The sequence below is a fragment of the Branchiostoma lanceolatum genome, chromosome 2 (genome assembly GCF_035083965.1).
Source record: "Branchiostoma lanceolatum isolate klBraLanc5 chromosome 2, klBraLanc5.hap2, whole genome shotgun sequence".
Lineage (NCBI taxonomy): Eukaryota > Metazoa > Chordata > Leptocardii > Amphioxiformes > Branchiostomatidae > Branchiostoma > Branchiostoma lanceolatum.
The window spans coordinates 21,402,057-21,429,678 of record NC_089723.1 but is presented as its reverse complement, the minus strand read 5'-3'; the positions used below and the strand labels follow the sequence as shown (position 1 = coordinate 21,429,678).

The following is a 27,622-nucleotide window of genomic DNA, read 5'->3' as shown; positions in this document are numbered from 1 at the left end:
AGGGTTCCAGTCCACAGTTTCTTCACCCCTGTTGAGCAGAAGGTAACAAGGGGTCACGACCTCAAGCTAAAAGTCCCACTGGCTAGGACTAGGGTTAGAAGTCAAACTTTTAGTGTCAGAGCTGTCAATAGCTGGAATTCCCTACCTGCTAAAGTGGTTGCTGCAGAAAGCGTAAACCAGGAAGCAGTATCAAGGTATAAAGGTATAAAGGTATAGATGAAACAAATCAAAGGAGCGAGTATAAACAGAAGTGACCCCAACCGAGATTCGAACTCACGCCGAAACCGGAGGCCAGATCACAGGCACGCACGCCTTAACCACTACGCTAAAAGGTCGCGACCAGTTAGTCTGGTCAGTTGGAGGCGCTTGAACCCCCACTGTTACACTACTCCCCCTTTTCTTTTCAAGACTCGTCCCGACTCCCGAGTCTCCGAGTACGATATTCCCTGTGTGATCTGATCGTTACTCACAGGGCGTGGGAACCAGTGTAAAAACCCAAAGGGGCGAGTACGCCGCTCCCGGGATTCGAGCCCCGAACTCCCGATCCGCACGGCAACGCCTTAACCACTAAGTTAGCCTGGTCAGTTGGAGGCGCTTGAACCCCCATTGTTACATAAAGTAATAGTTTCACTTTAGATTTGCCCACATCGTTGAACTTCCTATTTTCCAACGTAACGTTACAAGTAAGTCCTACAAATGAGCAATACACTATATGTATAATAAAGACTATTATCATGAAGTTTCAGGTATCAAGAAGGGCCAAAGGTCAAAGTTCGGACAGAAATATTTGCTTTGTCTCGTTCCTCTTTGTTTGAACACGAGGCTGGAGGAGCGACAGTTTCTGCACTTTGGGCCCACAGGCAGTGGTAGATATGGATGTAACAAACGAAGAGCACTCTAACGATGTTCTGCGAGAGCTAAACGACCTGAGGGAGCAAGCAGAGCTGACTGACGTGGTTCTGGAGGTGGAAGGGAGAAGGTAAAGGTGGGACGATGGGGGAGGGGGGAGAGCTGGGCTAAACCACAGGGGGGCTAAAATGTTCCGTGTATTTCTGATTCAGTAATATGGGAAAGTAGAGTAAAACGCAGTGTCCTTATTTCAAGAGTTCAGACCATAAAATTACATAAGTTACCCATTTCAAGAGTTCAGACCATAAAATTACATAAGTTACCCACAAATATTTGTCTAACTCAGTCCTATATGGGAAAGAAGAATAAGCCCTTGGTGTTTGCAGTTTGATGTTTTTTGTTTGTAACATACTAACATTAAACCTCCTTGATACTAACAATAAATATAAAGGAGTGCCCGCAGGGTAGGACAGGGTGGGCAGAGGAAGAAACACAAGATGACAAGGACTTATCATGTACTAGTAAGCTCATCTGTACATGTGTTGGTAGTAATCATGATACCAGGGCCAGCCTTACACAATTATGCAAACATACTCCTGCTTATGTCCTGGTTTCTCTGGTCTTGGCTCGTGATGGCTATACTGCTAGTCTGCAAATACTGCACCATTACCACAAAACGAGAGCACTTGGATTAGTTCTTCAAGCTCCTAACAGAAGATCATTCCAATATCACTTGGGGGTGCAGAAAACCCCAAGATGGAGAAAGGTCATTTTTTCAAACGAATCATAGGGTTTTTCCTACCATAGCCACCCCATTCGCACAAAAAATCTACCAAAAAGGATTTTCAATGATTTGAATTAAAGCCTTGTTCTGTCACCATGGTACTAGGTGGTAGGTGCAGGTGCCATGCGTCCCCCCTGGAATCCCACCAGAAAAGGATTTTCAATAGCTTAAAGCCTTGGTTTCTCACTGTGGGGTCAAGGCGCAGTCGCCAACTGTCGTATCCCCTTAGTGACATTCAAAGTTGAAAAGGATTGAACGATCCTTTTCCACTCCCCCTAGTGTCACTCAGAGTTAAATAGGATTGCGTGATCCTTTTCTACTCTGAACGACTTTGTGCTACATTTGATATGTCTCATCTTCATTTTGTTGTGAAATCAATGGTATTTCCTGAATATCGCTGTGATACTCAACATTATAGTGTCAATATTATTCATACAAAAGAATGAAATGGTACATTTGTATCTTCCTCCTCTACCCAGTTTCCCCTGCCATCGCGCCGTCCTGGCATCATGCAGTCCCTACTTCTGTACCATGTTCACCAGCAGCTACGCGGAGGCCAAACAGGAAAGGGTCAGCATCAAGGATGTGAGTGGGGTAGCCATGGCAACCATTCTGGACTACGCCTACACCGGCTGCCTTCAGACAGAGCCAGACCAGGTCCAGGATGTGATGTCTGCAGCCAGACTGCTACAGGTAAGGATACTGCTTCAAAGTCTTCAGACACCTAAAACGCTGACAAATTGATTGTGGACATACTGTTTTTAGGCTCATCAGTACTTATGATTAAGTCAGTCTCATCAAGGAGGTTATAGGCAAATGATTACAACACGACAATATTGGGGTATGGTCAGTTCTGTTTACTTTAGGAACCCTTTGTTCTCTCATATATAGGTATTGAATGCAGAATGGTCTGTTAGTGTAACCATGTTTGTTACTTCTAGGTGGATTTTGTATTCTTTGAGGCATCAGAATACATGGAGAAACATCTGGATGTATTCAACTGTGTAGATGTGTTGATGTATGCTGACATGCAGGGGGACTGTGACTTAGTAGAGGCCAGTGAGAGTTACGCTGCATTATGGTGAGTCCAATGGCTGTGACACACATCATAAGATGAATTATATTCATTTGATTTCCTGTTTCTATCAGGACATTTAAAGATGCATTCACAATGTAATTGTATGCAACTTAACATGTTTGAATCGACCGATTGAATATGACGTATAACTTTCCCAGGCTCAGTGAGGTGGCGCTACAACCCCCCTTTCTCCAGTTGCCACTTTCCCTGCTCCAGTCACTGCTAAACAGCGATGATCTAACGACAAACTCAGACGTCATTGTACAAGCTGCTCTAAGATGGATCAAATTTGACCAAGAGGAGCGCTTGCAGCACCTTCCTGCTCTCTGCAGCTGCTCCCGTCACGGGGGGAGAGACACTTCATTACCTGGTGACAGGAATCAAGAACTTGAAGTATGATTTGTAAGATATAATTGCCAATAGATAAAGAGGGTGTATATTTTGTACAAACATCTATGCTCATTAAGCAATCCTTATGATGGTTGCTCCTAATCAGAAATTGTTGTATTTTAGTGTCATTGGTGACATAAGCACTTTAAGAAGCACCCTATCCCTTTGCTTCCTCCATATATTTGTACAGCCATAAAGACAGATAAAAAATTACAGCTCTTAGTGGCAATGTGCATATGTTCCCTCGGTGGGCGTCACTTTACTGTCATTGTAGGAATGCAATGTACTATGTAAAATGTATTCCCAAGGGCACAAGGTTGGGGCATGTCAATGATCGAAGCCGGAACCTATTGGTTCTTAGCCCAACGCTAACCGTCATGCCAAACTGACTCACAATTTGCCCTGCTAGTTAACTGATAAGTGCAGAATGGTCTGTAAGTGTAACCATATTCATTTCTTTTAGGTGGGTTTTGTATGCTGTAAGGCAGCAGAATACATGAAGGACCATCTGGATGTGTTCAACTGTGCAGATGTGTTGATGTATGCTGATGTGCTGGCAGACTCTGCCCTAGCAGATGCCAGTGAGAAGTACATCGCATCCATGTAAGTCCATTGGCTATTAGACACATTATAAGATAGATTATATTCATTTGACTGTTCCTAAATGGCATTTTAAAGAGAAGAAGGCATTCACATTGTGCGCTTTATCATGTTAAAATCAACCAATTGCCCTTTCCTCAGGTTCAACGTGGCAACCATACAACCATCCTTCTGCCAGTTGTCTCTTCCGCTGCTCCAGTCCTTGCTTGACAGGGATGATCTATTGACCAACTCAGAAGACGACGTTGTGCAAGCTGCTCTAAGATGGATCGATTTCAATGAAGAAGAGCGCTTGCAGCACCTTCCTGCCCTTTGCAAATCATTCCGCCATTCCTTCATCAGCTCAAACCAGCAAGTCGAGATTGAGAGAAAGTACCTGTCAAAGTATACAGACAGCAAGTTGGTGTACAGCAGAAGCACAACTCAACGACTGGCACAGGTGCGAACTGAAATGGTGATTATCCTTAAAGATGGTCTCTCGGAACCTGATCCCTTCGGTGTGCACCTTGCTATGACCCTTCAAAAGGTGAATTGTATGCAGTTAATATACCCGACAACCTGGATATGTTCTCTGTAACAGTAACTCCCAATAATGAGCTGTACCTGGCGGGGGGCATGCGTAGGGATGGACACAGCATACATTTCAAAACACAGAGGACATTTTACCATTACAACCACAAGTTAAACACCTGGGAACCAAGGTGTGAGATGATTTTACCCAGATCCAGGTACGTCTTTCTCTTACAAGCTGCTACATTCTTCCCATAAGGCTTAATGAAAGAAAAAATCCATGCTCTGAATTGACCAGAATAGTTTTCTGAGTTAAGTGAATATGTCTTTAAAAAATTGAAGAACTTTGATTGTGATATTGATATTGTTCCAGACTTGCATGGCACTCAAAACAGTTGCAGTCCTTAAGATGTGACATATGGTATACTGTATTCAGTTCCTTGTCGAAAGAAAGATAAGGGAATTTCTTTAAATGTACATGATATGTACTGTCTTCAAGCGGTCACATTTGCTTTTTGGTAAACTGAACTGAATCAGGATAGATAACCATTTACTGTAGTACTGAATTGATCTTAACAAGACGAGCCTTTTAAGTTTATGTCTTTACCAATAACGTACAGGTACTAGGTCGAACCCGTATGGGTGAGTGATACAAAAATGGATATCCCACATGTATGTGTATGTAACCTTTCCCTCTACCTGTCATCCCTAGCTGTAGTCTGGTGAATCTAAAGGGGTACGTCTATGCCATCAGTGGTCACACCACTGAGATAACAGCAGAGAGGTATGATCCAAGTTGTGATAAGTGGACATCTATCCCATCCATGCCTCACCCAAAATCCTCGGTACCTTGTGCTGTGACTCTTGATGACAGTTTATATGTCATATCTAAGGAAGGCTGCTACTGCTTCAGTACCACAGAGAACACATGGAACAAGACATCAGACATGCTTCAACCACTAGAGAGTCCACAGGCTGTCACATATCAGGGATGTATCTACTGCGTAGACCTCTGGAACAGATCTAGAGAACGGGGAAACTCTTCCTCAAATCGTGTACAGGTGTACAACCCTGCAAACGGTGTGTGGGAGTGGGCAGGGAATGACTCTTTCACCTTTGACATGGCAAACCTGATGATTTGTGGAGAGACTATGTACCTCATTACTGTAATCAAACACAATATATATAGAAGAAAGAAGCCCAAGTTTGGCATTTTTCAGTACCAGCTGGAGACAGACTCTTGGGTGCTTCAACCAGACATGGGCAAGCTGGTTCCCTGCTTGAAAGAGGGGTTGGGTACTGAGTGGTGGACAGTGTGCCTGGTGGCAAGGATGGTCCCAATGTTCTTGGGGGATCCGAGCGGATATAGCAACCTGGAGCTATATCCTGAAGATGAAGAGACGACCTCGGAAGATCCGTCTGGAAGCGGAATCCTAGATGACAATGACAATGAGGATGCCCTCTCAGACCAAGAGGACAGTGATCGAGGACAACAGTGAGAGTGAGAGTGACAATGGTGTCATCAGAGACACTTAGGACACTATGAATGCTAAAACTGACTGACTCAACAATGATAGGGTCTTGAAGCAGCGCAAAGAGAAGTTTTTGAAACAGTTTCTCACTGCCATAAGCTAAACTAACAAACATGCCACTCCTGATGCCCTCCACACATGATCGAAGTTACCAGAAATACTGGCCAAGTGTGGAACTTCTTGGCCCTGATCACTCGAAATTTGAAACTTGGAAAATCTAATCTGATCCTGTATTTCAGATTGTACCATGACTGAATTCAGTAGCTTGTTGTGTAGGTGTCAGTATTAGATGAAGCTGTTATAGAAATATTGAGAAATTATACTGATACGATTAAAGATTGCAGCTTGAGTAGCATTTGAATGACATCAGCTCTGTATCGGGTTGTCACGTGAACTACGAGAGGTCACTAGGTCACGTGACATGAGAGTGTTGCAGATAGGGGGAGATAGTGGCAGCCTTGGTCGCGGTTTAAGGATGGGGACCGGAATCTGATATGCGCTGCCTCTTTCACCTGACCCTCAAACCATCTGCTCTCTCTGTCGAGAATGGTGATGTTCTGTTCTGTTCTGTTCTGGTTGGTGTTTATGGGCCTTCACGTACTGTGCCACTGTTATACCTGTTGAGCTGTTAAGATAACATGATATAAGCTGTTAAAACATGTTATAAAGCCAAGAAGCTTTCGTGTTCTATATTCTATTTACTGCAGGGTTTACATAAATCCTATTTTTAGTAGTAGTTGTTTGTTACCTGTGCAACATAACAGCCAAAAGTTTGCCAATTATTACAAGGAAAACAGATTCGAAACAGACATCTCTGTTAAGATCCTGTCAGCATTGGTTGGCTGATTTCTGTAAACAGGATTCATTTCTTTGTTCTTGTTTTGCCTGTGATGTAGTTTCACTTTTATTTGCACTGTTACTTCAGTTCATGTAGTGCACAGTTATCTAGACACAATCGCATTAAATGTTTATCGTGCCAAATGTACAATTTCTCTACACTGACTTTTACATGCTGTTGTTTTATCTATGTATATATATGCATGTACACTTTTAAATAAGGACAGCCTTGGTTTTATAATGAGCTCATTTTTTTCCCTGAGTTGAAATTTGGCACAAAAGTAAAGGAATATATCTCCTTGTCACTGAAATATTTCAGTTTGTTGTTAAGACTTTTATGAGCGACAGGGTTGATTTCAGAATGAACGCACCCTTGGAAGCCCGTTAGAAGATCACTTCCTCTACTAAGGGTGAGGTCATCTTGAAATCGACTCATTCTCATATAAAGATCTGAACAACAATTTGAGATATTTCAGTCTCAAGAAGATATATGCCAAATTTAAACTCATTTTAATACACAACACCTATTATGGTCTACGAAAGGACACCCAGCATAAGTACTGATTGATGGTTTGAGAGAAGTTATAGCCACGGGTGGGGTACCTACCCTTACAAACGACTGTCTCCTGAGAAAACATGAAGACTTCATATAGTAGCTGAAACGTAACAATTCAGTTCCCAGAATGATGATTAGCAGGTGAAGCCAACTTTTCAGACCGCTCCCTTCACTGACCTTGAAGGCTGAGTTACAGTGAGTAAGGTGGTTATGCCCGTCGCCAAATTCAGTAACAGACGTTACAGTTTGAGTAAGACGGACGTGACATTTAGATTAGCCACGTGTAAAACAAGAAATTGCCGTCTGCAGAGTTTTTGATTGTCGCTACGTCCGTCCTCTTATATAAGATGTATCTAAAACTAAGAATCCTTAAGCTTTCGAAGAAAAAAGCCAAAGTATAGCGTTGTAACATACGCTACATGTTACCGGTAACGTATGTTACGCCTGCCTACAAAACAATACACAACAAGAGTTCTACGACCTCATACCTTCGTCAAATGATTTTGACCTTTATGACTGACGTATTAGGAGTGTTTTTCATCAATCATCAATCATACCAGTTGACCCTCTTCACCCAAATAACATAAGTTGTCCAAACCTCCTTGTTATGACTATGAGCTTAACAAAGAAGGTTATGCTAACATTTATCATCAATTATGCAAATAAGCTCCCTCCTTATTAGCATAATTTGATTCCATGGTGTTCACATTCACACAACTTCCTAATGCCACAAGTATGAAATTGCCGTCTTTTCTGATGGCTACCACTCGTATTATCTTTATTCGTATTCAGATACATAGTACAGATACATAGTACAGATACAAATACAGATCGAGTATGGTGACCGTGTCAATTGACACGGTAGCCTTCGCGTGAATTTGTTTAAGGTGGATGACAGGTTGCGAATCTGAGACCCACACACTTTGGGCATCCGCCATCTCCAGCGGCACCAATTCGAGGGAGACGTGCTGGTTCTGGTTGGGATGCTTGCAGCGAGCTGCCGGATGACTCTTACACTCGAGGTCCGCCTTGATAACGCCAGCCCGCCTGGCGCTGCTCTCGTCCGCCAGTTGAAGACAGCTGCCGTTGGAGACTTGTCCCTCTAACTGAGGGGGGAATGCGTGTAAAGTGCCTTTCCCAAGGGCACAACGTCTGGGCGCAAGTTCGGACATGTCTATGGGCACAACCCTGGGATTCGATCCCGGGTCCCATTGTTTGACAGCCGTGCGCTCTGCACTTGCGCCACACAACGCCACAATGCCGTCATTTACTAGTATGGAATTATAGTAGTTTCTCATTAATTATGCTAATTAGGCCCACATTTGCATATTTCCTATCTATCAACATTCCTCTCTTCCTTAGTTACAAATGTCACATATTTGAATAGTCATATCATGGAACACAGCAGATTTTTAAAATTGCCTCATTAATCATGCGAGTTAGAATTTGATTTCCATAATTATCATCCAATCATACAAAGCATCACGTAAGCTATCTACATACCAAAAATCATGACCATCCATCAAGACCATCTCGAGTTATAGTTTTTCTCATTAATTATGTCAATGAGGTTCTCATTTGCAAAGCTGATATCTATTAATATTTCTCTCTTCCTCAGTTACATATGTCACATGTTTGAGAGTCCTATCATGGAAATTGATGGATGTATAAACTTTCCTCATTAATCATGCAAATTAGATACTGATTTGCATAATAAATATCTAATCATGTACATCAGCACTCAAGGTATGTACTTACAAAAATTTATGACCATCCACCAAGCCCTTCTTGAGTAATTCCCTTTCAAAGTCTGAAGCAAAACCTGCCCCTGCTATAGCCAACCCATAGGTCTGCTTGGAGACTACCTTACCAATGCCTATAGCTGGCTGACAGCCAATTTGTGTAACTGACGTTTCCTGCCTCCAACATGACCCCTCAGGACCCTTACCCCTATCCATGACGCCTTGGAATAACACAGCCAACACGTACACATACTTCAGCATACAATATAACACATTTTTACACTTTTCTCGTTATTTATGCAAAACACTTCGCCCAAAATCTAATCATCTTGAGATTTCCCACATACACACCGACACACCAACTACGACAACAAACCATCCAGGCTTTCTCGACTTATTCTGTTCACTAACAGACACACAGACAAGCATCATCGAATAACCTTCTCGACGAAACCATTCGTCGACGAAGGTAACTAGAGTTCCACGACCTCATACCTTCGCCTAGCCTGAATTCAATCAAGGGTCCTGTGATCGCTCGCCGCTCTGTAACCGCCTCGCAACCCAAGAGCTTGATGGCTAGGGCCGCTAACTCAGGGGAATCCTCCTTTCTAAATATTGATAATTTATGCAGCCGTCATCAGCCCACACGAGCTGCCTGCCCGGTCAGACTTTAGTTGCTAAGGATCTATTGCTGTTGCTGTATATAGTATAGTGGATTCATTCCTCAAGCTTACCGACATCTTTCACTGGTGTGCTCGAATAAAATCCTAAAACAGGGATATGCGGCTCCAGTGTCTTTTCTGAAGATGTGGCGTGAGTGTGTACGGTTGGCTTGAGGTTGCCCACTACAACTACCTATCTATTGCTGTTGCTATCCAGTGATTGACAGCTGCAGATGTCTGATCTGCAGGTGGTAGGAAGAGAGTTTCACAGGCCGTTTTCTGTACTTTGAACATTTTTCTGCAGTCAAGTCTTTTCTTGTTGGTCACAAGAAATCTCAACAGGCACAACAGAAGTTCCGGGAAGCTGGGGGAAATGGAGTCCTTGGTCTTTGCCAGACATAGAAAAGGCCCAGAGAATTATTTTGCCACACCATAAAACACCAGGGAGGCCTTGGGTCCAACAGGACGCTCCACAATCAGGGTGGAAATAGGTCACAGCCCTCCCCTCAACTTTGTTCAACAAAGCCCTCCCCTCAGCTGGCTTCAGAAGTCAAAGCCCTCAAAAATCCTTAGGAATGGACTAAATTATAGGGGTCAAAACTTGGTTTTGGATGTGGGAGAAAGTGACATGGTCAGCCTCTAAAGGAACAGATAAACCAAGTAGGTTTAAAATCCCTTTTAACCGCCTTGGATACATCTCATTTCTCACCCCTCCCACCATCTGGATCTCATTTCCCCTCCCTGTCGGCCTGTGGTGCCAGGAGTGACAGCTAACAGACAGGCTAGCTATAGCTAGCTGGATTCTATGGCAATGGGGGCCTAGCTGAAATCCTGCCCTATGATTGGTGTTACCATTTTTGCTAACAGTTCCCTCAGCTTAGAGCAACCAGAGCACAAACTCCGCGGGGAGGGGACAGAAATCCCCGGACAGCTGAAGTTTGTGTTATACAGACTAACCTTCGCCAAATGATTTTAACCTTTATGACTGACCTATCATGAGTGTTTCTCATTGATTACAAATCATACCAGTTGATCTTCTCCACCTAGAGTTGTCCAAAGTATGAGGTTAACAAAGAAGGTAATGCTAACATTTATAATCGATTATGCAAATTAGGTCCTTATAAGCATAATTTAATTCAACGATGTTCACATTCACATAACTTCGGAATGCCATAAGTATGAAATGCCGTCATTTACCAGTATGTAATTAAAGTAGTTTCTCATTAATTATGCAAAATTGAGGTCTTCATTTTCATATTTTCTATCTATCTACATTCCTGTCATCTTCAGTTACAAATGTCACATATTTGAATAGTCATATCATGGAACACAACGGTTTTTGAAATGGCTTCATCGATTATGCAAATTAGAATCTGATTTGTATAATTATCGCCTTATCATACACAGCATTACTTAAGCTATCTACAAACCAAAACTCACAATAATTTGTCAACCCCATCTTGAGTTAAAGTATTTTCTCATTAATTATGCAAATGAGGTCTTCATTTGCATAGTTGATATCTATTAATATTTCTCTGTTACTCAGTTACATATGTCTGTTTGAGAGTCCTATCATTGAATACGGCGGATGTATAAACTTTCCTCATTAATTATGCAAATTAGATACTGATTTCCATAATAGGTATTTGATTATGTGAATCATCACTCAAGCTATCCACATACCAAAAATCATGACCACCCATTAAGCCGTTCTTGAGTAATTCCCTTTCAAAGTCTGAAGCAAAACCTGCTCCTGCAATTCCAAAAAAGCCGCTAGGGGGCCAAACCACTTACTCTCTATCCAAAGGGCTATCTACCACTCAAAAATCAGAACCATAACATGTCCAGAACACGAGATATCAAATCAGGAAGTTCCGCTGCAGTATCGTAACAAGCCGCCAGGGGACCCAAAATCTAATTATTTCCAGGTCTCATCAAGACCTACCCACATACCATATATCAAAACAATCGGGTCTGCCTTTTTACCGGAATGCCCTTTTTACACCGGAATGCCCCGGAATGCCCGTAAAGGAGGGTGAATTCTACCGGAATACACTCTGCTTCGATGAGTAAACATCATAGGTTGCTGTGTTTTGGCATGAAATGATATATTTATGGCCCAGGGGACGAAAAATCACTAGAAATTAGTGATGGCCATCGGCGTCGGCGCCCCCGACAGTCGCCATGTTTGTTTTTTATTGCGGATTACAATGTTTGTTTAGCAGCGTAAGAAATACACAAAAAGGAGGTGAAATGTTGCAAATGAAGTATGCGTTAGTAAGTTAACATCACAGGTTGGCAAAACTACGAAAACTACGCTCTCCTTTTTCAGCACTCGGTTCCAGTGCTGAAAGTGGTTTCAGCACTGGGTAACCAGTGCTGAATGACCTTTGACATGACCCGTGACCTGGCACCGCCGCTCTGTCGCGCATTCAGCACTGGTAACCGAGTGCCGAACTCCATTCAGCACTGGAAAACGAGTGCTGAGACAAGTTTCAGCACTGGAAAACGAGTGCTGAAAGAAACTCAGCACTGGAATACAGCGATTCAGGCCCGATTCAGCACTGGAAAACGAGTGCTGAACTTTCTTCAGCACTGGAAAACCAGTGCTGAACTTTCGTCAGCACTGGAAAACCAGTGCTGAACTTTCGTCAGCACTGGAAAACCAGTGCTGAGGCCGATTCGTCCGTTGATTCAGCACTGGAATACCAGTGCGGAAGGCGTGGTTTTCGTAGACTTGCCACAGGTTGCTATACTTCGGCATAGAGTTGACCCTGGGATGAAGAAATCACTAGAAATTCAAGGCGATCTACGATAGTTCCCCGGCCTGTTTGTTTTGCTAATTTCTAGTGATTACTCGTTCCCTGGGCCATAAATATATAATTTCATGCCAAAATACAGCAACCTGTGATGTTTACTCATCAAAGTATAGTGTATGCCGGTAGAATTCACCCTCCTTTATGGGCATTCCGGGGCATTCCGGTGCAAAAAGGGCATTCCGGGGCATTCCGGTAAAAAGGGAGACCGAAAACAATTCATTCAATCCTTCTTGAGTTATGCTGGTCATTTACACACACACACATACAAACGCTACCCAAAGCATAACCTTCTCGGCGAAGGTAACAATGCGTCGAAAAACAAGTTAGGTGTGCCTGAAATGCAGCCTGAAATAGGAGCTCATCTATTGTCCGAACCTAAAATCGCTATTTTGCACATTTCATTGTAAACGAGTGAGATTACCGTTGGGTAACATAAATTCGGGATTTTTCCGATAATGATTGACTGAAATCAATCTAGCAGAACAATAAACCATCCTTTTTTTCTATTATTCTGTCAGTATCATGTACTATCTTTGCACTAATCATATATATGGTAGATTTTGTCTCTAGTCGTGCTGACACCATAATATTTCAACTCGAAACTACCCCCGCCGCACGCACAATGACGGTGCTGTCGGACAGGGGTGAACATTAATTCGGGAGAGAAGATTCGTCTTGAATATCTTACCGCTAATTACATTTTATACAGCAGCTATTCGTTCCATCCTTGGCTTGAGGAGAGTGCTATGGATATAGACGTGTCCAAGTAAACAAATACACGAAAAAACGGCCGTACCGCACGCATCAGGCCTTCGGGAACAAGCCGTGTGTTGAGTCGGTAGCTATAGAACGTCAAAGTCGACATCCACCGTCATGGCAACGTGTACATTATTCATGGAAAGTTAGCCGGATGCCGTAGCATTGATAATACTACTATGTCCATGTATTCCTTGTTGTGTTAGGAGCAAACTTTGAGGAAAATATCGTCCTCAGTCCACAATCACACGGAACATTTAGACAAAAAAGTGTTCCTCACAAACCTTTGTCGTCTGCTTGACAACAGGATTCTGGGTAATGATATGGCGGCGGGAAAATACACACGCCGTAGGTTGTAGCAACAAAGAGGGGTTTTGATGATTGATCACACTTAGAGTCCAATTGCAGGTCAGCAATTTTAAGAAAATAAGTTGTCTTGTAAATAATTGTGTTTAGCAAGAAGCGGATGTGACATTTGTCTTATAAACCAGCCGACAACGATGTAGTGTGATTCTCCCACGAAGCCCTCAGACTGTTCCAATAGGGGACGGAGAGTTTTTGTCCTCGTCGCCTTCTAATGCCTGCTTATCGAAGCTTTTCAGCCCGTGTTCTGAATACGTTAGTCTGTCAAGTTTGCATTTCTAGCGGTATTACTGATGTTGCATCTAGCACATATCTCTAAATACCCCGTTTTCGAAAAATCCCGAATTTAAGTACCCCACGAATTTATGTTACCCAACGTTATAAAACAACCTCATTCAAGTTTCAATTCTGGTAATTACCTCCATGCTTACACACAGGGGTTTTTGAAAACTGGTCAGATGTATGTATGTAGGGTATACCTGTAGCAATGGCAAGACTTTGAATTAGCCACACCGAGAAAGTTATATCTTGATAGCGCTTGCAGGATAGTTATTCCTCTCTTCCAACGCAAGTCCTTACAGTAAGTCCGGCAAATTAGCATTGCATTATATGGAGTATCAGGTATCGACATAGGTCAGAGGTCAAACTTTTAACAAAAATATTTGAATATTTGCTGCTCTGTTGGAACACGTGGCTGTAAGAGGGACAGTTTCTTCACTTTTGGCCCCCAGGCAGTGGTAGATATGGATGTAACAAACAGTTTTCACTTTAACGATGTTCTGCGGGAGCTGAACGAACAAAGGAAACGGCCAGAGCTGACTGACGTGGTTCTGGAGGTGGAAGGGAGAAGGTAATAAAGGTTGGGGAGGGGGGCAGAGCAGGCTAGTAGGATCCTATATATAGGTAAGACTAATCTGCCAGAGGTCCAGTGTATGTCAGTAAATCATCCTATGCGAAAGTGGAGCTTTATCTCAAGAATCCAAACTTCAGACCATAAAATCTTACCCCCAATTGCTATTAAACATTACCTGTCAGCTGCCATCAAACGCACGGCTAGTCTGCAAATACCGGGTTTACGGAAAAGGCTGGGCTGTCTACGTGGCCTGTCTACCTAAGCTATCACCTCAGGCTACTCAGATCCCCCCATTCATTTCCCCATAACTTCACGGTTGGACACATGCAGCTGCGCCCACTAGCGGAATGCATCCAAACTACAGCCAGTGTATGGTATAGCATTTAGTGTATTGACCAGAAATCTACAAATAAAGTACAGCTGTAGAAATAAAATGATCTAGACATTTGTTTACTTCTGTGAATTTCGAAGGGTATTCAAGCAGATAAACAGTAACAGTCTGGCTACAGTCATATATTAATGCCTTTGTTGTTTGTGTCTTACTCTTAGCATCTCTATTTGCATTCTATGCAGTCGAAATAGCACAGCACCAGCATGCATGGTTGCTGCTGTACTAGTAGTATGTGACCCACTTGACCTTTCAATGACCTCCACACTTTTTTCATGCCAGTGGACATACTCCGGCCCACCCTCGGGCAACATCTGTGTCTCATGATAATTTTGTAAACTAACTGGTATTTCATAAGTATTGTTAAGTTTTGTCATGGCCTCCATTATGATACTCAATATTGCCTTGTCAACCATGTCAATGTAAATTATGCTGAAGACTGAAACAGAACATTGTATTTAATCTTTCTCCTCTACCCAGTTTTCCCTGCCATCGCTCCATCCTGGCATCGTCCAGCCCCTACTTCCATGTCATGTTCACCAGCAGCTATGCGGAGGCCAGACTGTTCCAGGTAAGGATACTGCTTCTAAATCTCTAACATGTGCGGCCATTACAGTTTAATAACCTTCGCCCTGACGTCTGTGTGTGTGTCTGTAGATAGCATAACTCGAGAAGCTGAGGATCAATCCTTATGATTTTGATTGGGAAAACAAAGGTGAAGTCCAATAATGGGCCTCATATCCGTTTTGTACAGTACTACAGTGAAACTTTCAATTTTGATCACGTGTTATGGACAAGGTATGGTCCAGATTTTTTTACTAGTAGATACAGTAGCTCATGGGACGGGGAGTTGGAACTGTAGGTTTGCCAATCAGGATTACATTACATACTTTATGTGGAAATGGTACAATACCCTTTGCTAAGATGAGCCTTCTGTACCCAAATAACTTGTGTTATTTGGGCACAGAGAATGATCAACTGATATGATTTATTTAAATGACGGCCTTATTTGCATAAATTATATAGGAATATTTGTATCATTTGGTGAAGATATAACATTGTGGAACTTACAAGTTGGATACAGATGCTAATTGTCTTATAGTTTTATAACATCAGGCAGTCATTGTTCCTAAGTCTCACACATGCAAAAGCACAACAATTTTGGTATGTATCAAATCCTGTGTACCTACCTTTGCTTCCTCCATAGGTGTAATAAACTAATAAGAATGGTGTGTAAATATAACTATGCTTGTTGCTTCCAGATGGATTTTGTAGGTCGTGAGGCAGCAGAATACATGAAGGACCATCTTGATGTGTTCAACTGTGTAGAAGTGTTGATGTATGCTGACATGCTGGGGGACTGCTGCCTAGTGAAGGCCAGTGAGAGTTACACCGCATTCAGGTCAGTCCAGTGGCTGTTATTATATTATGCTAATTTGATTGTCTGTTTCTAACAGCAGTAACCTTAAGAAATGCATTCCCGATGTATGTGTCGTAAAATGTCAACCGTACCCATTGAATTTGAACATACAACTTTTTCAGGTTCAAACAGGTGGTACAACAACCTTCCTTTCTCCAGTTATCCCTGCCCCTGCTCCAGTCGTTGCTCAACAGGGAAGATTTGATGGCCAACTCAGAAGATGACATTGTGCAAGCTGCTTTAAGATGGATCCATATCAACCAAGAAGAGCGCTTGCGGCACCTTCCTGCTCTCTGCAGATCCTTCCGCCATTCCTTCATCAGCTCGAGCCAACTTGAGGAACTCGAGAGTAAGTGCCTGTCAACAAACAGCAAGTTGGTTTACAGTGACAGCACATCCCAGCGCTTGGGACAGAAACAAACTGAAATGCAGATTTTTCTAAGAGACTATGATTCCCAGCGGTTCCTGCCTTGCTGTGACCCTTCCACAGATGGATTATATACAATTGATATGCCTGGTAACCTGGGCAGCTTCTCTGTGACAGTAACTCCTGATGATGAGCTGTACCTGGCAGGGGGCATTATCAGCAGCAGGAATGGTCATGAGACTATCAGGCAAAGGGCATTTTACCGGTATGACCACCTGGAAAACACCTGGGAACAAAGGTGTGAGATGATTTTACCCAGAGCAAGGTATGCCTTTCTCTTGCAAGCTTCTGCGTTCTTGCCTTGAATAAAGAACAAGATTCTATGCTTTAATTTCCTCCAAGTGATGGACGAAAATGTTTCTATGTTTAGGTTTGAAGATGTCTTAAGGAAAATTAGGTAGGGGTTGAAAGCCCTTGGGTGAGTGATACCCCACTGTGCACATGTAAGTTTATGTGTTGGTACTGGACTACTGGGTGATCTTTTCATGTATCTGTCTTCCCCAGGTTTGCTCTAGTGAATCTGAAGGGGTACGTTTATGCCATTGGTGGTTATGACACGAAAGGAGCAGTAGAGAGGTACGACCCCAGCTGTGATGAGTGGACCTCCATCCCACCCATCCCACACCCCATATCCTCAGAGCTGTGTGCTGTGACCCTTGATGACAGTTTATATGTCATAAGCAAGGAAGGCTGCTACTGCTTCAGTACCAAAGAGAACACGTGGAACAAGATAGCAGACATGCGGAAACAACCATTGCATCCTCAGGCCGTCACGTATCAGGGAAACATCTACTGCATAGACTGTGACATAGAATGGGGAGGTTCTTCCAGGACTGGTGTAGAGTTATACAACCCTACAAAAGGTGAGTGGACGTGGTCAGGTAATAGATCTTTTGCCTTTGACAAAGCAACCCTGATGAAATATGGAGAGACTCTGTACCTTCTCACTGTACTGCACCGCTGGAACCAACTGGAAATAGAGAAGCAGTCCACAATTCTCGTTTTCCGTTTCCAAGCAGAGACAGACTCTTGGCTGAATGTAAAAGACAATGGCTCACTGGTTCCCTACATGGTAGAGCGGTGGGGTTTCAGGCGTAGGACGGGTTGCCTGACGGTAAGGATGGCTCCATGGTTTCTTGGGGACAAATGTGCATACCGGGACCTGCTGCTATCTTCTGATGATGAAGAGGAGAGTGACGACACTTTCTCAGATGACAGTGAGGATGATCTCCCATACTGGGACAGTGATCGATGACAACAATGACAGGGAGAGGGAACATGACAATGGTGGCATCTGAGGTACTTGGGACATTGATATCACAAAGGTTAAAACTGGTTGAGTCACAAATGGTCAGGTCTTGAAACACTAAATCAACACAATATACCACTAATGATGCTCTTTACACATCCTCAAAGTTACCAGAAATAGTGGCCAGGTGTGTGATGCCTTTTGGCTCTGGTGTGCTATATTCCATGAACTTGAAAGGTTCCATAAATTTTATTTTTAGTGATTTTAACTGCCAAAGGGTTTCGAATGATTGCTAGGAACGCTAAAATTCGGAATAGACATCTCATTAAATATGAGGGGAGCATCAGTAGATTGATGTCATGTATTTTATCAGATACTACTACTGCTTCTGCTACTGTTACTTCTACTAATGTTACTGTTACTACTACTACTACTACTGCTACTTCTACTAACGTTACTGTTACCTCAGTCTACTACTACTACTACTACTACTACTACTAAACAGTTATTTTATGGTGATTTTTTTGTTTGTACTTTCTGTGCATGTAATCGGACGTTGGTAGACCACCAAAACTTAGATGAGCTTCCTGGGGCATTGGAGCACATTTTCTAGCTCTGCTAAGTATTTTAGGTTTTACATTTAGGAGGATTGGTATTCTCTTAGCTAATTCTGGTATATAGTTATCACTTTATATATTCAAGGACATTATATAATGTCCGTGCTTTATTGCAGTTGCTCTGTTACTTCAGTTCATGTAGCACACAGTAATGATATTAAAGGCTTATTTTGCCAAATGCAGAATTCAGATGCTGTTGTTTTATCATTGCACCACATTTTCAACTATGATGATGGCAGTCTCCTCCTTAGGCTTAGCAGTCATGTAATTACGCTACTGTCTACAGTCAAAGGCCAGGCCATGTTTATCTTTTGATAGAATTTTATTGCATCTCAATGTATCTGGATCTGCCGTGATAGATAGATATATAATGCCTGCCAAGTTTCAACACCTGCGATCAGCTTGCGAACAAAGGGATTTGATATAGTGGCCGGTAGTATTATGTAGTACATGTATGTAGTTATAAGATGACTCTAAATTAGCCACATCGGGAAAGTTATTCTTCATTAATATTTCCAACGTAAAGTTACACGTAAGTCTTGCCGATTAGCGGTTACACTATATGGAGAGCCAGGTATAGGTCAAAGGTCAACGTTCGAAATATTTGTTTTGGAGCACCACGCGCAGTTTCTTCGCTGCTTCTTCACTAAGTCCTGGCCCCCGGAAGTGTTAGATATGGATGTAACAAACGAATTTCACTCTAACATTGTTCTGCGACAGCTAAACGAACTGAGGAAGCGGGCGGAGCTGACTGACGTGGTTCTGGAGGTGGAGGGGAGAAGGTAAGGTGGGGCGATGGGGGAGGGGGGCAGAGCGGGCTACCTACGTCGTCGTTTGAAACCCGAGTACCAATTTGCTATACTGTTAAATGGCGCGATTACTTTCCACTCCGAACGACATTGTGCTATGTTCGATGGCTGGTCGATGCTGTGTTGTTGTCTCTGTTATGCCGATTTTACGTCGGCTATTAGAACTGTAGTTATGTACCGACCATACTTTGCACCGCAAATTATATAGCCGTGGCGACTAACGAAGGGAGTTTTTGCTTGATATTACATGTACTTTCATATATCAAGCAAAAACTCCCTTCGTTAGTCGCCACGGCTACAAATTATAAAGTTATCACTAAATGGTGTCGTGTGCCGTGTCATGGGACAGCAGAGGAGAGGATGTGGCGGCTGTGTGCACCAGTGCACCTATTTCCAAAAATGACTTTCAAGCCCTTGTAAACTCACCCTTTGTTCATAGATATTGTTTTGACATTTTAGGACTCCATGAATGTTACTCAATATTGGCTTATCAACCGTGTGAACGTTAATTATAACAAAGAATGAAACAGTGCATTCATTTGGTATCTTCCTCTCAACCCAGTTTTCCCTGCCATCGTGCCGTCCTGGCATCATGCAGTCCCTACTTCCGTACCATGTTCACCAGCGGCTACGCGGAGGCCAAACAGGAGAGGATCAGCATCCAGGATGTGAGTGAGGTAGCCATGGCAACCATTCTGGACTACGCCTACACCGGCTACCTTCAGACAGAGCCAGACCAGGTCCAGGCTGTGATGTCTGCAGCCAGACTGTTACAGGTAAGGGTTCTGCTTTGAAGTCTTCATATACAAATATGGCACTGAGGTACGAGGTCTTCATAGATAATAGAAAATAGGTCATAACTTGACTGTAGAGATTGCCATTTTAATTTCTTCAGTTGTTAGTCTTCGTCCCAAATATGCAATAGCACAACAACTTTGGGGCGTGCTAAGTTCTGTGCAGTTAAGAAGCACTCTATACCCACTTGCTTCCTCCATATTTGTAGAAGACCGATAAAAGAATTACGGCTCTTGGTGGCAATGTGCAAATCATGACATATTGGCGCACCAAATCCATGTGTATTTACTAGTACTGGCACACTTTTGACAGATTAATCGAAGAGGCTTGGTGGGTGTCACTTCACCCTCATGGTAGGAAAATGTTGTACAGTGCTTTTCCCAAGGGAACAACATTTGATTTCTATTGGTTCTGAACCCAGCGCTCTAATCCTTACACCACAGTAATACCACTATTAACCTTATTTAACTGATAAGTGCAGAATGGCCTGTAAGTGTTCTTGCTTATTGCTTTTAGATGAGTTTTGTATCCTGTAAGGCAGCAGAGTACATGGAGAAACATCTTGACATGTGCAACTGTGCAGATGTGTTGATGTATGCTGACATGCTGGCAGACTCTACCCTAACAGATGCCAGTGAAAGGTACATCGCCTCCAGGTCAGTCCAATAGCTATTACCAAAATTATGCGATTTGTATTCTTTTGACTCACACAGTTCCTAAACAGCATTTACTTATTAAACAGAATGCATTCACAATGTGTGCTTCATCATGTTAGAATCAACCAATTGTAACTTTCTCAGGTTCAACCATGTGGCTCTACAACCATCCTTTCTCAAGTTGTCTCTTCCGCTGCTCCAGTCCTTGCTTGACAGGGATGATCTAATGACCAACTCAGAAGACGACGTTGTGCAAGCTGCTCTAAGATGGATTGGTTTCAATGAAGAAGAGCGCTTACAGCACCTTCCTGCGCTTTGTAGATCATTCCGCCATTCCTTCATCAGCTCAAATCAGCATGTCGAAATTCAGAGTAAGTGCCCATCAACAGACAGTAAGTTGGTGTACAGCAAAAGCACAACCCAGCGGCTGGGACAGATGCGGAGTGAAATGCAGATTTCCCTTAAGAAAGTTTATTTTGATGATGATTCTCAGCTGTCTGCTTGTTGCTATGACCCTTCCACCGGCGGCATGTATGCAATTGATATGCCTGACAACTTGAAGAACGGCTTCTCTGTGACAGTAACACCCGAGGATGAGCTGTACCTGGCAGGGGGCATCAATAGCAGCTGGAATGGCATGAAGACCTTCAAGACATTTTACCAATACAACCACCTGTTGAAAACCTGGGAACGAAGGTGCGACATGATTTCACCCAGAGCATGGTACGTCTTCCTCAGGCATCTGCTTCCTTTAATTTACTAGTTGTATCAAAGAAGGGACTTAATTGGCCGGCCTTTTTTTGTACTTATCAAAAAGATACAAAGGCATTTCTTTGGCACGTTGACCTAGGTACTATAGATAGTATGTACATGTCCATAGGCAAGGATGTTCCTTTGATAATGTTATGAATAACTTATATCCTATTTCTTGAGTAACCTTTCCATTTAGCTTTCTGCCAAGAGTGCCAAAATATTCAAAATCCTGTCAATAGCCTTGGTTGTCCGCATTTTTTACTCATTGAAAAAGAATTTCTTTGGCACAATGAACCTATATATACTATAGAAAGTATCTATCCCTTATTATCAGTAGTGGAAAGTCTGCTGTGCTATAAGATGAAGTGATGCATCTCCAAATATATTGGCCCTAACAGAGATTACAAGATTAAATGTATGTCTTAGCAATCTGTTGTGGAGGAACCCAACAGTAGACTGAAGAATGAAAAAGGCTAGCTCATGTGTAGTTATGTGTTGGTACCAGTACTGGGTATTCTTTTCATATATCTGTCTTCCCCAGGAGTGGTCTGGTGTATCTAAAGGGGTACATCTATGCCATTGGTGGTTATGACACTAAAGTAGCAGCAGAGAGGTACGACCCTAGCCGTGATGAGTGGACGTCCATCGCACCGCTCCCTCACCCTATGTACATGCTCTTAGCTTTTTGTGCTGTGACCCTTGATGACAGTGTCTATGTCATAAGTAAGGAAGGCTGTTACAGCTACAGTACCACAGAGAACATGTGGAACAAGATTGCAGACATGATTCAACCACCAGTTCATCTTCAGGCCATCACATATCAGGGACGTATCTTCTGCATAGACTGCAAGAAGGAATGCAGAGAGTCTTCCCGGACTTGTGTAGAGATGTACGACCCTACAAATGGTTTGTGGAAGCAGTCTGGGAATGGGAAGTCTTTTATCTTCGAACAATCTGCAACCCTGATGAAACATGGAGGGACCCTGTACCTCATCACTGTACATGATGGAAATGACCAAAACCACTGGACCTGGGGTCTACCGAAGAAGAACAAGACCTATGTCCACCAGTACCAACCGGAGACAGACTCTTGGCTGCTTGTAGAAGAAAAGGGCAGGCTGGTTCCCCCATTAAAGTGGTTGAGATATGATAGTAGAATAGATTACCTGGTGGCAAGGTTGATCCCATCGTGCCTGGGGGATTGGACTGTGGATGAGAATCTACCACTAGCAGAGATGTTAGCTGAGGAGGGAGAACAGAGCGACAACACTTTCTCAGATCCATCCGGAAATGGAATCACAGATGACAGTGAAGATGATCTCTCGGACCAAGGGGACAGTGATGAGGACAATTCTGATGAAGAGAGGGAGAGTGGAAGCGATGATGGAGACATCTGAGATACTACAACATCACGGAAGATGTCTGTAAAACTGATTAAGTCACCAATGATAAGATGTTGAAATAGAGAATAAGATTTGAAAACTCCTCTTGTTGTTCGCACGATTAGCTCATTGATTATAGCGTCTATTTTTTTACAGGATCCTGGGTTGAATTTAAGTTGAGTTAAAGTAACAGCAGGCCCTGGACGTGCCCAAAAATAGCCCATGTAGGGGTCACGCCAAAAAATGCAAAAAAACAGCAGGGCCCTTTTTTCCAATTGGGAGCAACCTGTAATAACTACAGATTTCATGTCAACAAGCTAGTTCAGCAGGGAAAAGGTTTTATCGAAATACATGTACTTAAAGATAATCATCTGTATCATATATGTCTCTCAAAGTCAGCATTAACAAATTGCTTGCTTTATTTCATCTTTGCTTGAAATGAGTACATTTGTTTTAGATTAAAGACAATCTAAGTCTGATCTTTGCCAAACATACATTATTATATTCTACTGTGTATACACTAATTTTAACACAATAATACATGAAGCTCAACAAGATAATTCTATAGGATCTTAATCCTATACTACTAGCAATGCTAGCATACATCTTTTAACCCACAATCAAAGTCTATATGCCAGCACAGGGTGTGCCTTTCTGACCTATTAGTATTGGCACATTTCCCAAATGAAGTTGCATTTTGATGAGACTGCACACTTGCACTGAATCAAAAAGTGTTTGAACATGGCAATAGCAACATGAAACGTCTCTCACCTGACTTTAATAGGTGACAATTGGACTACTTGCTGATGTCAATATGATGGAGGCCAGTCATATTTTGAACAAAGTTAAAATGTACCTATGGACCAAAATATTCACTACATACTGATGTGAAGGAACTTCCTGGAAGTGCAGTAACAACAGACTTATATCAGTATACAGGTCAGCTGCAGGTTTTTCTGTTTATGTTGCGGTCATATGCATGGTTTTAGATGTTTTGCTGTTACAAGGATGCATAATCCTATCCTGAGCCTCATCAACCCTGCACTTTATTCTAGCAATAGAATTCTAGCTGCAGACGGCAACTTTGATTAAAGACCAAATTGTTGAGGAGATGGCAAATCATGTAACTGCAAAATGTCTTGGTGGCAAATGTCCTGATACCTCGGTCACTTCCTTCTGGTTCTGGCAGGCAGAGGAGGGGCTGTAGTGTCTGGTACTGCTCTCACTCCCAGCTGCTGTTGCTATAGAGGAATTGCAAGAAAAAGTCACTCAGACAACACTATGTACTAAAACTAGTAGTAAAAGAAGTATTGGGACAGAAAATATGTTTAAAATATTGTATAAGGGATACACTTGCTGATAAAAATCTATTAACTGATAATGATATGAATGTTTCAATTTATATGGATCATTAACTTAAGATTATACAATCAATCATCAAACAAGAGAGTTTTAAACTGTCAAACCAGATTAAGGTAATCCTAAAGACCCCCCCCCCCCAACCCATCTACCTACAGGACTATGCTAGTGCCAAGTGTGTACATTGTAATAAAACTAAGCTGTTAGTGGATGGATACCCAAGGCACTTGGATATTTGAACGGAAATTTATATCAGGATCATACACATGATGTATACCTGGTTCTTCAACAGCGTCTGGTAGTGCATGTGTTTGTTGATGCCTTGCTGGTTGTCTGGTTCACGCAGTGTAGTGTAGTTTCTCTCTGGCAGGGGTGGGGGTGCGGAGTCATCTCTATGTAACTGAAAACAGAGGGTATAATATATCTTCATCAACTACACATGATAAGCATTCCACTGTGTTTCACGCAAGGTTATGATGTGCAGGTTTGGGTGTATTCATGAGCGTGAGTATGTTACCATGGCCAGTAGCACTTCTTAAAGATTTTGATTCCTACTTTCCCATTATGACAGATTGAAAGCTTTGCTACATTTGCAATATAATCAGTGTAACATGGCTGATACTGTAGTTTGTCTACAACTGATGAAACAGTGTTGCTTGTCTTTCCATTTCTTAGAAATGATTCTGTTACTACAATGTTACCATATGTTACATGTATGTTTACAGATGAATACATGTGGCGGAACAAATACTATCTTTATTAAAGTTATAACATTTTCTCCTGGAAAAGTAGATATTACTGAGCTCCAATAACATAAGATATCTTACAGCACTTCCATATGGTTGGATCTCCTCCTCTACTCTGACCAGACTGTAACGGTTCCCAATCAGAAGTTCAGCATAGTCCTCATGTCCCGCAACCTGAGAACCAATTATATACTGGGGTTTACATATAACAATCATTGACTCAAGTCAGACTCTGTGTATATTAAGGAATTTCATGGCAAAAAGGGTTGCAAATATCATCTATGATAAGAAAGATAATCAGCATAAACAGGAAGTTTAGATAGGGACGGTAGGACATCAGAGATGTTAAGAGTGATGTAGAAATGTTTTAAGTTAATTTTAGATTAACCTCAAGCATGCTGACTTACCCCTCCGATCAGTTTTTAAAAAAAATGCAAACGTCTTTCTTTCTTTCCAACAAAATGATCTAATGTTTTTAATCTTGACTGACAAAATGTGCTGAAAAAAAGGATTGTTATGTAAAAGACACAACTCACCTGGCCACAAGGTTCTGTTAGGAGGTCCCCAGTCAAAGGGTTCTGAAGTTTAAAAATTGACAAAAACTTTATCATTTTCTCTGTTTTGCAACCAAAGTGTGAATATTTTGTTAAGGTGGAAAAGTTACTGTTACAGTACTAGTATACCATAATTGTAATTCTTGATAAGATAAACGTAAGTTTGTTTTTTCTCAATAACTCTAACCAAAGAGTGAGCATTGTGTAACAGAGGCAACCATAATTGTAATTCTTGATTGTATTGGAATATTCACTGATTCTGCAGTCTACTAGATAGATTCATCAGGTTGATTTAAGTACTGGTCATGGGAAAATAATGGTCTTCTGATACAGCCTAGGAAAATTTTTCAATCTTGGAGTTGCCAAAACATCGGCTATGTAACATTTCCTAAGGTTGTGTCAAAAGAACATTATTTTCCAAATGAATATTCTTCTATGTAATATTTGAGAGGCTTTACAAGGATGGACAAACCTTCTTAGTACAATGCTAAACCATCACTTAACAGAGACGGTGGGCGTTATAAACTTCCTGGCACGTTTAATTTGAACAATCGCTGACGTCACGTATCCGTAAAGGCACGTGTCAGTAAGGTCAGGTGTCTAACTCTTGCGAGTTTAAGTTCAAAAGTGACTGGTCATTATTGATCCTGAAGAACACAGCGGTCATTGAAAATTTGATCCGTGTATACCTTCGTGTTGGAAGAAAGTTTAGCAATTTGTACTATCATGATTACTACCAACACAGATGAGCTTCCATGATATTTTGTATGACAAACCTTCCTGTAGTAGTCTACTAAAGCTGACAGGGACGCATGAACTTTGGGTTCCCCAACAACCACGTACTTGCCACTGGGCAGCTGGTCAATCATGAAGTGTTTACACCTGCTCGATATCCTGGAGAGGACAATTGGGAAATACAATCATGAAAATGCAGGAAAAAAATTGCAAAAAGTGAGCCTATATTTCTAAAATTAGAATGAGTAGCTTTACGACCAGTTAAAGGCCAGAGCTCACCTATTAGACTTGTTATGGTTAAGGGTCAGAGTTCACCTACTAGATTTTTTCTTGGTTAAAGGTTAGAGTTCACCTGGTAGATATTGTTGTTGGTCATAGGTCAGAGCTCACCTGTAGGTCAGGGAGTAGCCAAACCTGCTCTCGCTGACACGGATCAGGAAACAACCCAGGGGCTTCTCCTGTAAGAGCCGCTCTGATTCCCTATGTTTATAACAAAGGGAAGTAAGCAGTTTATCTGGGATGGATACATATATCTGTATGCAGATATACATGTATGTAAGAATCCTTTGTAAAAAAAATGCATTCATGTTTAATGGCTAATGATTATGTTAAAGAAATATAACAAAGATCCATACCAGTCAGTATCATGCTCATAAACCAAGCAAACAATTCAGTTGTAGTGATAGTATAACCTCCTAGCTAAAGGTAAAGGGTGTAAAACATAAGAACAGCCTGACAAAGTTCTTCACATTAAGATTTAGATGTTGTCACATGATAGGACAGATAATGACATATAGAAGAACCCACCTGCGAGTGATGATCCCGTGGAACCAGGGTGCAAATGTGCCGCTGTCCTGCATCACAGCCTTCTGCTGAGTCTCCCTGAACCACCGCACAGATGCAGCCTTCGTCCCCTCCTTACCCCACCTCAAACAGAGTCATCACGTTTTTATACCATGTAGATAACGTAGTACACATAAACATTACCATGGTATGAAAGAGGAGCAAAGAAAAGGATCATTATGCTTTCTTGAGGCCCGTTTCAAACCATTAACATTATTTGAAATTTCTATATCTTGACATGTAAACAGGCAGCACTAACACCACATAAACAAAACTACAGAAAACTTTGACATCAAACACATTTGTAGCTATCCTTAGCCTGTTAGAAACACAATTGAGACTACCATACATACTTTTGTTTGTAAGTCAGCTAATTTGTATAGTCTTTATGTACTTAAGTTATAACATTGTAATACTGCATGATGCCCAAGCCGTCCTAGCTGTCAAACTACCTGTTCTTGCTGCTGATGGGCCCTGTAAAGTCATCCTCCACAATTTCCTCATCAGAGCTTAGGTTATCCTTCTCTTCAACCTGGGGTGTCACAACAGACAGCAACA

At 42.0% G+C, this 27,622-nt stretch overlaps 2 protein-coding genes across 5 annotated transcripts in view; one reads left to right on the top strand and one right to left on the bottom strand.

The window, feature by feature from the left end:
- Window positions 1-740: 740 nt before the first annotated feature.
- LOC136427897 (kelch repeat and BTB domain-containing protein 8-like) lies at window positions 741-23,246 on the top strand. Of its 3 annotated transcripts, XR_010754533.1 has the most exons (7): window positions 742-979; window positions 2,113-2,326; window positions 2,575-2,714; window positions 2,870-3,104; window positions 3,565-3,704; window positions 3,843-4,429; window positions 4,924-6,731. XR_010754533.1 is itself a non-coding variant. In XM_066417119.1 (5 exons), exons 1-5 carry the CDS (start codon window positions 873-875, stop codon window positions 22,840-22,842), a joined length of 1,896 nt encoding a protein of 631 aa, XP_066273216.1. In that variant the 5' UTR covers window positions 741-872; the 3' UTR covers window positions 22,843-23,246. The 3 variants fall into 3 exon arrangements, 2 of the variants coding, with proteins under 2 accessions (XP_066273216.1, XP_066273217.1); XM_066417119.1 differs by lacking the exons at window positions 2,575-2,714; window positions 2,870-3,104; window positions 3,565-3,704; window positions 3,843-4,429; window positions 4,924-6,731 and adding exons at window positions 20,553-20,692; window positions 20,837-21,415; window positions 21,987-23,246 and having other exon boundaries at window positions 741-979; XM_066417120.1 differs by lacking the exons at window positions 742-979; window positions 2,113-2,326; window positions 2,575-2,714; ... (2 more) ...; window positions 3,843-4,429; window positions 4,924-6,731 and adding exons at window positions 19,015-19,214; window positions 19,804-20,017; window positions 20,553-20,692; window positions 20,837-21,415; window positions 21,987-23,246.
- Window positions 23,229-27,622, bottom strand: part of LOC136427893 (myosin-IIIb-like) — a 31,111-nt gene continuing 26,717 nt past the window's right edge. For both annotated transcript variants that reach the window (XM_066417108.1, XM_066417109.1), the window contains exons 25-32: window positions 27,517-27,596; window positions 27,029-27,148; window positions 26,612-26,701; window positions 26,263-26,380; window positions 25,469-25,510; window positions 25,014-25,106; window positions 24,464-24,586; window positions 23,229-24,068 (exon numbers count right to left, since the gene is read on the bottom strand). In XM_066417108.1, the coding sequence (XP_066273205.1) occupies window positions 23,994-24,068; window positions 24,464-24,586; window positions 25,014-25,106; window positions 25,469-25,510; window positions 26,263-26,380; window positions 26,612-26,701; window positions 27,029-27,148; window positions 27,517-27,596 (741 nt within the window). In that variant the 3' untranslated portion in view covers window positions 23,229-23,993. The remainder of the gene's footprint in view (window positions 24,069-24,463; window positions 24,587-25,013; window positions 25,107-25,468; window positions 25,511-26,262; window positions 26,381-26,611; window positions 26,702-27,028; window positions 27,149-27,516; window positions 27,597-27,622) is intronic.

Coding starts and splice junctions, on each gene's coding strand:
- LOC136427897 (XM_066417119.1), top strand. CDS start 873: ATGGATGTAACAAACGAAGAGCACTCTAACGATGTTCTGCGAGAGCTA. Junction 980..2,112: donor CTGGAGGTGGAAGGGAGAAG/GTAAAGGTGGGA, acceptor TCCTCTACCCAG/TTTCCCCTGCCATCGCGCCG. Junction 21,416..21,986: donor ATGATTTCACCCAGAGCATG/GTACGTCTTCCT, acceptor TGTCTTCCCCAG/GAGTGGTCTGGTGTATCTAA.